The 14270-nt window shown below is 39.9% G+C and overlaps 1 protein-coding gene across 2 annotated transcripts in view; it reads right to left on the bottom strand.

Annotated features, from left to right (window-relative positions):
- Nucleotides 1-6970: 6970 nt before the first annotated feature.
- LOC120731772 (vitamin D3 receptor B) overlaps nucleotides 6971-14270 on the bottom strand; it is a 32088-nt gene continuing 24788 nt past the window's right edge. Inside the window, exons 9-11 of one of the 2 annotated variants that reach the window (XR_005695412.1) lie at nucleotides 13958-14074; nucleotides 9005-13642; nucleotides 6971-8934 (exon numbers count right to left, since the gene is read on the bottom strand). Coding sequence is in view for 1 of the 2 variants with exons in the window: in XM_040028995.1 (XP_039884929.1) it covers nucleotides 13389-13642; nucleotides 13958-14074 (371 nt within the window). In the remaining variant the exon portion in view is untranslated. Of the gene's footprint in view, nucleotides 13643-13957; nucleotides 14075-14270 lie in introns of both variants that reach the window. The other variant, XM_040028995.1, reaches the window with a different exon arrangement.

Here is a 14270-nt window from a genome sequence, read left to right on the forward strand (position 1 = left end):
AATTTAAGAGCTGTTAAAACAGACCAGTCAATTTTGACCGGGAGCACTAAAGTAAGGGGTGGGGGTGAACGGGACAGGAGGGTTAAGTAATTATTTGAGTTCCTGTTGAACTCAAATAACCACAGTTATCAGTCTGAAGCAGTCTGGCTATTCTACTTGGACCTCTGACATCATCTGACTCACTATATTTTTTCCTCTTTTCCCTAGAAGTGAATTTATTGAAAATGATCCCATTAGATCAACTGTTTCCTAAATAATCAGACCAGCCTGTCTGGCACCAACAATGATGGCATGTTCAGAGTCACTTAAATCACTTTTCTTCTAAATTCTGATGCTCGATTTGAACTTCAGCAGGTCATCTTGACTGTGTCTACATGCCTAAATCCACAGAGTTGCTGCTATGTGATTGGCTGATTAGATATTTGCATTAAAGAGGAGCCAAACAGGTATACCCAGTAAACTGTTTGGTGAGTCTATATTATACCCTATTAGACAGTTTATATCATACCTAGTGTTTGAATTCTTGAGTAAAGGTTGGGCCAAAAACAAGCTCATACTGTAGTTCACCCTGAAACACAACCAGCAAAATCTAATAAGCGGATCACAGCTCCCGAGTAAAAGGTTGTGCAATATTAAGAAATTCACTCAACAGAATGACCTAAATGCTCAGGGATGTATGTACAGATGTACAGACAACATGAAAACAGAATTCCTCTGGACACGCCCGTCTCCAGCACAGGAACGTAATAAATCAGCACTTCTTCCAACTTTCCACCAAGACTCCATACATAATAAAATCAAGGCTGTTATGGAGACCACATGACTGAAGTGGCTAAAAAGTGAATAAACACAGTGGTATGCAAACTGTGTGTGTGTGAGACAGAGAGAGTATAAATATAGGGCACGGGGAAAAAATGGAGGAAATGTTTGGCCATTAATGTGATTTTGCTGCCATTATTTTCCAAGGAGAACACTTCCTTACACACACACACACACACACACACACACACACACACACACACACACACACACACACACACACACACACACATACATACAGCATCTTTCAGCTCTGCCCTCTTCCTTTTTACTTGGAAAGTGAGGAGGGCAAAAAAACTGCAAAAAAAAGGAAAAAAGAAAGCCAAGATGTTTTTCTTTCCTCTTTGGAACAATGCCAAGCTCAGAGGAGGTAGAGGATGAAAAATAAATGCGTCGGGAAGAAGAACATATTCTTCGTGCCACAGATTTCTTTAAAAAAACCCTCTCAGTATCAGTAACATGTTTTTTCCTTGCCTCAGTCTTTACACAATTGCGATCGCCAACCTTAGCAATGATAACCAACAGCATTTAGATTAAATGACTGCATGCTGAAGTGTGGGGGGAAAGACCCACTTCAGTCTGGTGAGTGCTACATCCCAAAGGTTTATTGATGTTCTGCACGTACTGTATTTTCTCTGCGTCTCCACCTTCGGTTCTGTGAGAACACAGACAGTTATGCCGCCCCATGTTGGGCCTGAGAGCAGAGGGACATCCATGCGTTCCTCACATTCTGAACCAAACCACATGGTGGGTTTAGCCCTAATGATATTTGGATGACTTGCATAAAGGGCAATAACATCCAGTCTGGGATAAGTGGGCACAGAATTTGTAGAAGAGAGGAATAAAAGGCCTTCTCTTTTGACCCGCAGGGTCACACAGAGGCAGAGTCAATGCATAGCATGAGCTTCACATTACTGATTCGACTGCATGATTTTTTTTCTTTGCTTTGCTCTCTTATCACGACTGTCTGTTTAGTTAGCAATAAAACTCTCTGTTGCTCTCTCTCGCTCCTTCACTCACACACACACAGATACACACACACACAGAAAACAACACGCCCTTGTTATTACTGGAAAGTCACAACTGACATCCCCCTGCAGGCGGCTATGTGGCAACCGAACAGTCATACCCCAAGCTGGGCGCACAAAAATGCACTATCAGTGTGCACATGTGCTGCTTCGAGTTGTAGTATCAGGCGCTGATCAGGGCACCACCCGTCAAGTATTAATATACCCCAACAAACAAAAATAAATAGTCTTTGAGGACTACCTTAAAGTACGTGTACACTGACGCCACTCAGCTCTGTATGTGCGTGTGTATTACTGTTATCTGGTACCCACGAGTAGCATCTGCCTCACCCGAAGAACCTAACGAAGTCACCGACCGCCGTTCCAAGAAACTATCCTAGTGTGACCCCGGACACTGAGACAGCTAAAAGTGGAGAATTTTGAACTTTGATATTATTATTTTTCCTTGTATCTTCGTCACATTGAGTATAAAGTCCTTTTTATTGGGCTTTATGGTGTTTGATTAAGGTCATTCCATCTAAAATCAACCAAGCCTTCTGTTCGACCATCTCTGATTTGCATAGAAATGCATTTGAAATTTTAGCTTGATATAGCAAAAATATTTCAAGATATATATACATATATTTTGAAAATGGTCCATCCGCCCACTTTTAGGGCGAGTCTGAGGCAGTGTTTGAACATGAATATTTTAAAAACGATTAAAGATAAAAGCTTTGAAATTTTTGGCAAATCGGAGATTGTTTACCAGAAAATATTTTACAAAAATTTATGATTTGAGATGGCGTGATCCAGGTCTTGAAAATAAAAAAAATACACACATATTTAACAAAATTATTTGGCGAGTTATCTGGAAACTGCACTCTTTTGTCTTATTTCGGTACAAGTTGTCATTTTTGCTCAATCCTGCATGAAAGTTGAATGAAAATAGGATTTTCTTTATTTCAGAAGTTTTATGTTAAAAACTGTTCTTTGTGTAATTCGACTATCTACCATTCTTCACTAGTTGTGTTTTACAAGTTTTTTTTATTAGTGTCAGTTCAAATAGGAGACTTTGCAGGAGTGCTGGATTTTATTTTTCACATTTTAACTAACCAGTACATAACATTTTACCGTGTATCTGTTCTAAATTGCAGATTCTGCTTAATTTTGATGGTAAGAAAGGAAATTTGAGGCTTTTATCTTTAATCGTTTTTGAGATATTCCTATTCAAACACTGCCTCGGATTTCAATCTGCGAAAAAAATGGCTTGAAAGTGGGTCAATGGACCACTTTTCAACACACCATATCTTGAAAAGTATTTGATATATGAAGCTAAAATTTCACAAAGATCATTATACATGCTCAAATTTTCTACCATAAAAGTTTTATGTAAAGTGGCGAGCAGCAAATGTTCTAAAAATTGGCAGATTTCAGATGGGATGATGGGAGAAAAAAACAAAACACAAACAAACTGTAATCAGAGGGCCGATGTATTATCACCCCATTGGTGCTGAAACCATGTTAGCAAACATCTGATTAATGACACATCTGGCAGCATTACTGCTCACTTAGAGCTGAATTTATACCCTCTTTGTGAACAGAAGTCAAATTATCACTCTCGTTTTAGCTCTGTTTTGTGTTTCGGCAGATACCTTCTTCAGCTCCATATTATCAGTCTCTAACAGCTCCTGTCTGCTGGGCTAAGAGGGTACAGTGCTGTCTCTCGAAACCATGCTGATGAGAGCAGTGAGGCCCGAAGCAGCAGGTGGAGCAGGTGATCTACAAATTGGGATGTTGGTGGTTCGATCCCTGGCTGCCTTAGTCTGCATGAGAAAATATCAGTGGGCAAGATACTGAAGCCTGAGTTGCTCCACATGTGGACTTTGAGTGTGTGCATGTCAGATAGAAACAGAAAGAGTGCTTGTATTAATGGGTAATTGAGACATGCTGTGTAAAGCAATGAGCGCTCAAGTTGGATAGAACAGCGGTGTACAAGAATCAGTCCATTAACCATTCACCTTAACATCAGTTAAATGTTGTTTAAGTTTTGTTTAGCCCTGATGAGCACCAACCCTACCCTATGGTATCAATGTGGTGATCTATTATAAAAGTCCTCTCATTTCTTCCTTAAATGCAGAGTTAGGGTTGCCAAAGATCATTGGTGTGGACTTTGACCTCAGATGGTTTGTTCACTTGTGATTTTTGGTGTCTGATTCCATTTTTACCATTAACATATATGAACAACAAACAAATAAAAGCTACTTATTAGCGCAGCCTTAAAGAATAGAAATGAAGTGATTTCCTCAGCAGTGATCCAGAATCTAGAGGAAGTGATGCGCATGAGATGCAAATCAGCGCTGACTGAATGGAGGTTTTAAGTATCATGAATTGAGTTTGACCTGCACCTCATAACCATTTAGTGTGCCCAAACTGTTGCAATAAACTGCTGCTCATTAGTAAGGCCTACATGTGGAAAAGTGCAGGATGTAGATTCTTCTTGTTCCTTCATTGTATAACGCAGCCAGAAAGGCCTCACCTAAGGGCCGTCGCTGCAACCAGAGCCTCGCTTTCCTTCATCTAACCTCGTGCACAGACACAACGGCTCAACAGACCGCACGAGCACGAACCTTATCAGCAGGCAAAAGAAGTGCCCCTGCTTCGTACCAGAGCTGACAATTAACTGTCGCGCAATGACTGGATTTCTCTGATAACCTTTTATTTGTTCCGCCTGCACCTCGCCACTCCTGCAATCTCTCTCCATACATGTCCAGCCGGGGAGATATGAGCTGAGGTGAGCTCAAATCTCTTCCGACATATTGTACATATGTCACATCTATGTTGATAAAGGCCCACTGTGTGTGTTAATCTAGGCTGCTGCGCTTCCCCAAACACACCACAGTTTTGCTGTGAGGCAGTCCAGCGTGACCCAAGTGATCTTAGTTGTCTCAGGCTGACCTAAGCAGTAAATCAGAGAGGTCATTAGGCCATTGACTGCATGCAGGTAAATGTGATGAGAGACACTGCCCTCTGGTGGCTAAGTGAGATACCAACGTCGAAATCTTTATCTGCAAGGACATGAAGAGAAAAATGGCTGGCTCCAATAAACCGGACACATTCAAAATCACTTAAATCAAGTTTCGTCTCCGTTTAGATGCTCGGTTTGAACTTCAGCAAGTGATCTCAATCATGTCCATGTTCCTAAACACGTGTGGCCGATTAGATATTTCAGTTAACGAGCAGTTGAACAGGTGTGCCTAATAAAGTGACCAGTGAGTGTATGTTACTATATTGAATATTAATATAATGTATCTTTGTTCACGATTAATTCACTAGCTGTGATTTGGAACAATGTGCAGGAAAATCTACATATAAATACTTTGGTTCTCCTGTTAGTTCATTCTTGTGATTAATCTTACTGTGAAGCGTTCTGTATGCAACAGTGTAACATTATTAAAGTGGTAACAATAGTATTGAAAGGGAACTGTGGTCCATTTGTGCAGGTGCCAGAAGATTTCTGTGTGTGACTCATCAAAGACCCCGTTTTCCAGCAGGAAGGTTAATAAGGAGGGGAAACAGTTCACTTCCTTTTGTATAGCCAACCATAACTAAACAGCAATGCTGACACTCCAACACTGTTAGAAAAAGAGAGAATGATTAAAAACAACAACAACAACAACAAAACAACTTTTGTTTGGAAAGCTGCTAATTTTGTTACTTCAGCAGGACACGGGGAGTCAATAGCCTGCGAATGGCAATACATACTCAGATGAACAGTACATGATATATTACGCTGTGCTGTTAATTACTGAACAAAAACAAAGAAGCAGAAGCTGTGTGAGAAACTAAGTTGATATAATGGGTTGTAGAACCACTATAACTGTATGACTTTATCAGTCTCTCACATACTTGTGGAGCAATTTTAGTCCACTCTTCTTCACACTTTTTCTTCAGTTCATTGAGTTCACTGTTCAGGTCTGGACTTTGACTGGGACACTGCAGCACATCTACAGCCATTCTGCTGTAGTCATTTTGGGAAAAGCTTTAGCTGTTGGACAGATGGCCTCACACTGGACTCTAGAATACTTTGTTATACAGAAGAGTCCGCGGTCGGTTTCATGACTGCATGGTCCCAGGGTCGCATGGCTGCAAAACAAGCCCAAGTCATCATCCCTCGTCCACCGTGCTTTACGGTTGGTATGAGATGTTTGCAGCAAACCAAACACATCATATATTTACTTTGGTCTCATCTGTCCAAAGAACATTGTCCCATAAGTGTGACCTCTGATCTTGGGGTGAATTAACTGGGATGTCCAGTCCTGGGAAAAACTGGCGACTGTCTTGAGTGTTTTGGGCTTGTGAATAATCTTTCTTACTGCAGAATGATGGACTTTGTTTCGAAATGGCCTTAAAACTCTTCCCAGATCAATGTGCAGCATCAGGATCATGTTTTTCCTTCTTGACTTTAACACAATCAGATGGATTGCTCCAGACCAGCAAACTGTCAAAACTTTGGTCAGTCAAAGCTATGTGTTCATACTTGCTGATCATCAATCAAGTTTGATTGATCAGCACTTGGCTGCTACTTACCCGTTTCATTTTCAAGGAACCAGCAAGTCTATACTTACATTTTCACTCACTGCTTCTACATTTTGGGTGATTTTTTTGTTAATAAAATAATGAAGCTGGGTATTAAGTCATGTTGTAGTTCATCTAAGGCTGTATTTCCCGAGTTTTAAGACTTTTATTATATCCTGATAGATAAAACCTCATACCGCAAGGAGGGTTTACTTTTATATGAAATGCATTTATACATTACAGATAACAAATAACATAATTTTAGTTTGAATAAGTAGTAATAGCTGCACACATGCAGGTCTAGTGAGAGCTGAACCCTTTCTCTTACTTCGCTATGACAAAATAAAACAAGTTTAAAGTGCATCACCACGGGTCTACATGGACAAAGCATCATTTCATAATGAATTTCCTCAATTAGCTCTGAGTGCCGTTTATATTATAGAAATTAATTTCCTATAATATTATTGTTTTTAATGGCACCTGAAAGAAAAGAAAAAGGAAACTTTAATCAAAAGCTACCAAATAAATAAACTGTTAAGACATTAAAAACTAATCACACAGAGACCTACTGCTATGTACAACCTTTTATTTTTGATTTGCAAAACATCAGACAAAAATAACATTACATAAACACCAATTTATAATAGAAAAAGAAGATCTGAGACAAAAGATAAATTGCAATTACATTAGAATTTAGGTGACTTTGATAATTGGAGCCATATGATGCTGACCTACAGAGGCAGTTTATGGCTAGTAGCTTGATCAGTATACATGTGTTACAAACATTATATTAAGTGCTTTCGTTGGTTCAGGCATTGAAATTCAACGTGGCATGGATTTGGGTTCACAATGCAGGGAAAGGATTCAATACCAAATTCAAACTGATTCCTTATTTTTAAAAAAATAAAAATAAATTAATCATCAATACACGTGGCTGCCAGAGTACCAATTAAGAAGCCAATCGCACACTTGGACAACCTTCCCGCTCAAATTAAGCCGGGGAACATCTGAAGCCAGCTTTGTTAACACCCTCTCCTGCATGAAAAGGGTCATGTTATGGCACGCAGCTCAAAGTTGATGTGACCACAGCGTTCCTCAGTATTGACTGATCAATAAAAACTCTCTAATTTTATTCAGTGTACACCTGAAGCAGTTTGACATGAAAGCAACTAAAAAGAAGGAATAAAGAGAGACAGCGAGAATTAGAGAGAAAAGAAAAGTTGGTTTGAAATCACCAAAAGTGAGCAGTTGCTCCTTAAATATGATACTCGGGTCTGAATGGAATACCCCCCCCCCCCAAAAAAAAGCAACTCCAAGCTGCACTTCCAAAGACACCATCTTCTAATGAGGCTTGTCGCGCCGCTGGGGGCCGACACTTTGGACGATGCCAGCATCAGGTAGCGTCAGTGTTGCACAACTTGGTGATGCTCAAGATAAAAGCAGCATTGCATGGACACTGAGGATTTCGCCACTCCCAATTCCCCTGTTTGACTGAAAAGCATCAGGAATGACGAAGGTGCACGACAGAAGGAGAGGCGATGACGCGGAGAGGGTACGGCGGACGCGATGGGACAAACCACAGGGCCAAGGTCATGATGACGCACTACACAGCATAGGTCATGCTAACAGTACCAAGGGGAGCACAAACGCACCTCTCATTTCTCCTACTGCCACTTCTTTAAAGTTGCATTCACACTAAAAAGTCTTCAATTTGTCCTCGAAAGGGACAAATTACGTGCACGTATCTACACCCCTCTCGCCTGCAGTGGTATAAATGTGAAATACAAAAAAATTGTTCCTAAATGAATCTGCTCACAAGGTTTGTGGATTTGTCATTTAATCCTATAACTCTGCCACTAAAGACACATTAAATTCAACAGAAACACAGCTATTTTCTCCAAAACTTACATCAAATCAGTCTAGAGCAAAGGGTGTCAAACATAAGACATGTGGGCCAGAATCGACCTGGTAAAGACTCCAATCTGGCCCACTTGAAGGCTTTGAAAAGTGTGATGGAGCACATAGATTAGGAACTCTTTGTATTTTTATACGTTTTAACAGCTTTTCCTACTTATAAAGACCATTGTCATCCTGTATTTGCCATCCTCTTTCCTCTATGTACTAAAGAAATTAGTTTTCTTCCTAGGTCAGTCCATATCAAAAACAAACAAACATACAAACAAAAAACAAAACAAACATTACAAATACAGGTCAGTCTGGGCAAGGAGCTACTGGAACCTTTTCCACGGTTATTGTGCAGAAAACTGAGATGTAGTGTTGAAATTGCACTGCTTTCTCTTGTATTAAGCCTTCTCAAAGATTAAATGTATACTTAAATATCTTTACACTGACAGATAGGTTACTTTCACTGGTCCATCCCACCTAATGATCAAAGTGGGCTGCATGTGGCCCACGGTGTAAAATAAGTTCGACATCCCTGATCTAGACTGATAAATAGCTACAAGCCAGAGGAAAAACATGCACATTTCATTTTTGAGTAAATGGTCCCTTTAATGCCTGTAGGGATACTTGTCTGCAACACCGCAGCAAAATAAACTGCATGTGTTTCTGAAAGCAATGGAAGAAAAAAACAACAAAAAAACCCCCAACAACCCCGAAACAAACAAACAAACTACCGAGCTAAAGAAGCAGAGAAGAATGAAAGTAAATGCAGCCTCATCCTAGCCAGATCCCCGATGGTAAGAGTGCAGGCACTATTTTTAAAAAACACTCCCGGTATTTTTGTGCGTAAAAAAACAAAAATGCCTTTGCCAAGTCTGAGAAGAAAGACCAAACAGAAAAAAAAGAATGAATTCTTTAGCTGGACTCTCCCAAATCTGTGAGATATCTCTGAGGTAATCATTGAAGTATGACTCATTAGACAGCAATAAATACCAACATGAATACAAATATTATAAAAGTAAAAACAGAGGCAAATGCTTAATGCTAAAGCAAAATCTGAGCTAAAAGAGGTAGGTTTTCTTTTTAGGTAGATTATGGTGTACATCCATTGTGGACACTCCTCTTTTTTGTAAGAACTACATTATGTTGATTCCATTACAATCCCTGTCCTAAAGGGAGGAGCAGAAAGAATACAAAATAAAGACTTAAAATCATTTGCATGGGAGATGGCCAACAGTCCTCTGTGAAGGCTTTCATACATGTTTTCAGACAGGATTTGTAATGGCAACAGTTACACACGCATGCACGCCCACACGCACGCACGCACACGCACGCACACACAAAACACCTCCTACAACATCTATGAATATGATAAACTGTAAAGCTTGCTGGTGATAGTGTACCATGAGCTGTATATTGCAGGCATTGTTACTGTGTTACGTCGCAGTTCTTACGGATATCTCAACAAAGATGGCTCCATCTACTTTGAGGTCGGATTTCCACTGATGTATAGATTACAAGTTCCAGTATTAGAACAACAACAATGTAGAGTTAAAAAAACCCCAAACTGAACCGATTCTGAGCAGCCTATCACGATGAAACCAAACAGGAATCTCTGGGAATGAACCACAATCAATTTTAACTTTATTTATGAGCTGTATACCGTTTTGGGAAAGAGAAAGGAAAAAAAAAAAAAAATCAGCAATAAGACATTCGGTTCGTTAAAAAAAAAAAAAAAAAAAAAAAGGGGGGTGGGATATTCTTTTTATGACAGAAACTCTATCACTACACAAATACTAACTGCTCGTTTTATACATCCACAAGAGTTTTCCTGTTCGGTTTTCAAATCCCCAAACTCAACTCCTCTTTTTACCCTGTTCGTGTGTGGAGGGAACTCTCCCTGTGGCACTTACATATTCATCAAACCTCCTACTGTATTTAAACATACACAAGTCAACACTGCAACCTCTATCTCAAAAAAAGGAAACAGAACAATTTCAAAGCCATATCTACATACAGGAGTATGTATTTCGAAATAAAATCAACATGGAGACTTTTCCAAAAAATAAAAGAAGTCAAAAGTCAGTATTCAGTAACCAAGCACATCACACCCCTCATCAAACTGACATACTATACATACAAATGGTACTGCCTAACGACACTCGAGCTTCAACTCCTTAAAGATCAATCACAGCAGGGTAATTTGTGGGGCGTGCAGATTTTTCTGTTAGTATATTATATTATATATATCTCGATGATTTCTAGGAAGAGGGCAAAATTAAATGATAATACAAAATAAATCAAGCCTATTATGTGACTACAGGAACACTGAAAAAAGCGATCAAACGGTTTGTGATATGCGGATTATCTAAGCGTCGAGCCCCAGCTGTCAGCTTGTGGCGTTTCACAGTGACTGCAGAGTTGGAATAAAGCCACAGTGATGTTGAATGGACTTTAAACTGTTTAAAAACAGATCAAAGCGACACCTGTCATAACTTCTCACAAAGCAGTTGTGAGAAAAACTCGCCATCTTCCTCACAGAGTAACCCTGGTCTACTGAGATGAAGGAAAATCTGTGTGTGACAAATGTGGACCGGACGGTCAATCGCAGGAACTCTTTAAAAGATTTCTTTTGTCACACAGCAAATACAGGACAAAGAAAAAGAAAATATAAACTTTTATATTTAATTCTTCAAATGACTTCCTTTAAGCAACACTGCCTCTAGTGAAATCATGAGCACTTGGCAGGAAATCGACTTTACTTTAGGGAATTGTCTTGATGTAAAAGATATGTTGTCTTGTATAATTTTACCATAATCCCACATGCAGCAAGCCATATATTACTGGCCTGTAAACTGAAGCATTTAAAGTCTCTTGGCAGTTTGGTTTATAAGCCATTAAATGCTGTCTGATGAAGCATAAGCCAAAGATGACTGACAGCAGAGAGAAGGCATACAAGTTCTTATCATATACAAGTTCATTTTCCAAAAGCCACAGATAAATAGCATATGAATTCAGCAGATGGCACAATGAGAATGTCCAAGGTTCTGGAGTCATCATTTTGATGTACTGTAATGTACCAGGTGTATAGCTAGCTTAGTAATCTACATGGCTTATATTTGAGAGCAGCACGGTTTGTTTAGGTTGTCCTTTTTTTTCTGAGAATGAACCTTGGATATTCACATCAGTCCACCACTAAACAAAGAATCGTTTGAGTGTGTCAAATATACAAGCAGTTCCCTGTTTAAGCCATTCCTAAATACCCCCCCAAAAAGGAACAAAGACAAGAAAAACAAAGATCAAAGACAAAACAAAGAGCATAGTGTTGGAGAACATGGTGCTTATGGGTCAGAAACAAAAAGTCAGTTGTGTTTGCATATATATTTTTGAGGAAAAACAAAACAAAAGAATCTATGTAGCCCTATGTACAGCGGCAGACATTATTTATATATACCTGGTATTTACACAATGCAGCCACTAGAGGGCCACGCAGCATACATCATCAAACAGGAGGGCCCGGGTGGAGGACGTGCGCAGCAACACCACCACAACCAGGCCCCTGGACATTCTAGAAAATCCGCTTCCCAGTCAGAAACGAAAGGGGTGTGATATCTGTGGAGGTCTGAAACAGCTTCCCAAGCTCTCCATCCACTGAGCTCACTGTATACTGAGGAGGAACAATTCATGGAATTGTTTTTAAGGTGAAGTGACATATAAAAAACAACAACAAAAATATCTATTGCAATTATATCCGTAGCTATGCCAATTCTGAGTATGCTATGCAGCTATATATTAACAAGGCAGGCCCTTTGCTTTGCCATCAATTTACTATTCCAGTTAGATTTGGCATTTTAGCCCTTTAAAATCTGTGATAACATAGATACTGTATATCAATACATAGGCTTGAGTAAAAGGTGGTATAACAGTGCTTAGGATACATTTGATAGCAATTCTCTATTTACACGGGAAAAAATAACAACAATTAAACAAGAGAGGAGAATAATGAAAACAATTTCAAAAGAGAGCAACAAGCCATAAGGTTGGCTTGGTTTGATTGACAGTTAGCAGTGTAAAAGTAGCTAATACATTTAGTGGCTAATTCTCACCTCAAAACCAGGCACCCTAAGGTCCTATCAGAACCTCACTAAATTACAGTCTAAGCTCTGTACTCTGCTGTATAAACCTATAATAATATAACATTTTCCTTCATAGGCTGTGAGGCTAGTCAGACAACTTGCCGAGCGGCTGCATGAGTGAAGCGAGCCAAGGAGCAGCAAGGTTATTTTTAGGTACTGGAAGCTTTTTGAGAAAGTAGTTGACCATACCTTTGGTGAAAGGTGAAAGGCATGTGTTTGATTTGTACACAAAGTCATATACATATGCTGCCTTGGAGAGAAGCAGATTAAAAAACAAAAAACCCCAAAACAAACAAACACATAAAAATACATGATTTCTGAAAATCATCAAAAAATTCAAAGTAATGTGCAGGCACTGCGTTTGCACCGGTAAACTGAAATGTAATGCGTACTGTATCTAAATTGTTCTGAGTAAAAGTTTCACATTGGTGATGTAAATATAAAAACAACCCCAGTAAAACCAAGAGGTAGCTCAACTGAATGGCTAAATGAATAACTGAGTATGCTTGTTGTGTTGGTGTGTGCACCACAGGTACACACAGGTAATGTCCAGGCATTTGAAGCAGCTGTTTGTTGATTTAAATACAGACAAAAACACTGTATATAGCCAGAAGTCATATGTATAGTTTAATTTGTACTATCTGAAATTCCCTTGTTTACTCTATCTCTTCATATCTGCTTGCTCTCCTGCACAATCTTGGCCTCTACACCAAGACAGACTTCTTTATATGGGAATCCACACACACATGCAGTCGCACTCGCACTCACGTGCGCAGACACGCAGACACGCACACACACAATTTACTTTCTCTTTTTCATTTGCTTCATACACCACACCTGCGTCTAGTCCAACCAGGACATTCTCAGCTCCCTTCTCTCTGTTTTTCTCTACCTACTGGGGTCTTGCCGCCAGCTTCCTCCCCGACCAACTGAGGTTCGGAGATTGCTTCTAGGAGACTTCACTGCCAAACACCTCCAGCACCAGTGGAGTGAGCTGCATGCTGTGCTCCGGCTGAAAGGACAGTGAGCGGTACTGTTTGGAGTGCTCCTCGTTAAGACTTCGCAGGTCGGCCAGCTTTTGGATCATCTTGGCGTAGAGCAGCCTCCCTCCCGGGTGGTGAAGCCTGATGTAGGCTTGCAGAGTCTCCGACAGTCGGTCTTGCAGGGCTTCGATCCGTGCATGATCCTGCACACCTGGGCGGTCTGCAATGAGGGAGGGGGGAAGAGACTCAGTGGCTTGATGTTAGGGAACAGAAAATAGCTTTTGAAATCTAACTGTCAGAAAGGATTATATCATTTGTGTTTATTGTGAACTAGCATACTGAAGAACAAGCAGAGGATCCAGTCATTATTCGTTTAAAAGCTTTGTGCTGCTTGTCACTTTTATATAATCAAGTGGACATATGCACAAATAATAGCAAAGTTGGCAACAATGTTTCAAATATTTTCTGTTGCAAGAAGATACACCTCTACACTCAAATCATTCCTTCTACAGTCCTTTCTCCACACCTACACTACCTGGAGAAAGCAGACAGATGGCCATCAGCAGCACGTGCTCCTCCTCGTGCAGGTTGAGCTTCTTCAGTCCCACCTGGAACTTTACCAGCGGCTCCAACAGCTCCAGAGTGTGTCCCGCTGCAGAAGAGAAACATGCCATTAAAATGTGTAACCTACAACTCATTTCAGTGAAAATAGGCGATCAAAGAAATATAACCAATTCTTGTTAAGACTTCATTTTCATTTTCATTCTCAGCTTTGTTTACACTAAAACCCGGCAATTTCTGGCTCGCACAATTGTCTAATTACCAAAGTTGAATTAGGCTCGTTGTAC

The sequence above is a fragment of the Simochromis diagramma genome, unplaced genomic scaffold (genome assembly GCF_900408965.1).
Source record: "Simochromis diagramma unplaced genomic scaffold, fSimDia1.1 OVJJ01000483.1, whole genome shotgun sequence".
Taxonomy (NCBI): Eukaryota; Metazoa; Chordata; class Actinopteri; order Cichliformes; family Cichlidae; genus Simochromis; species Simochromis diagramma.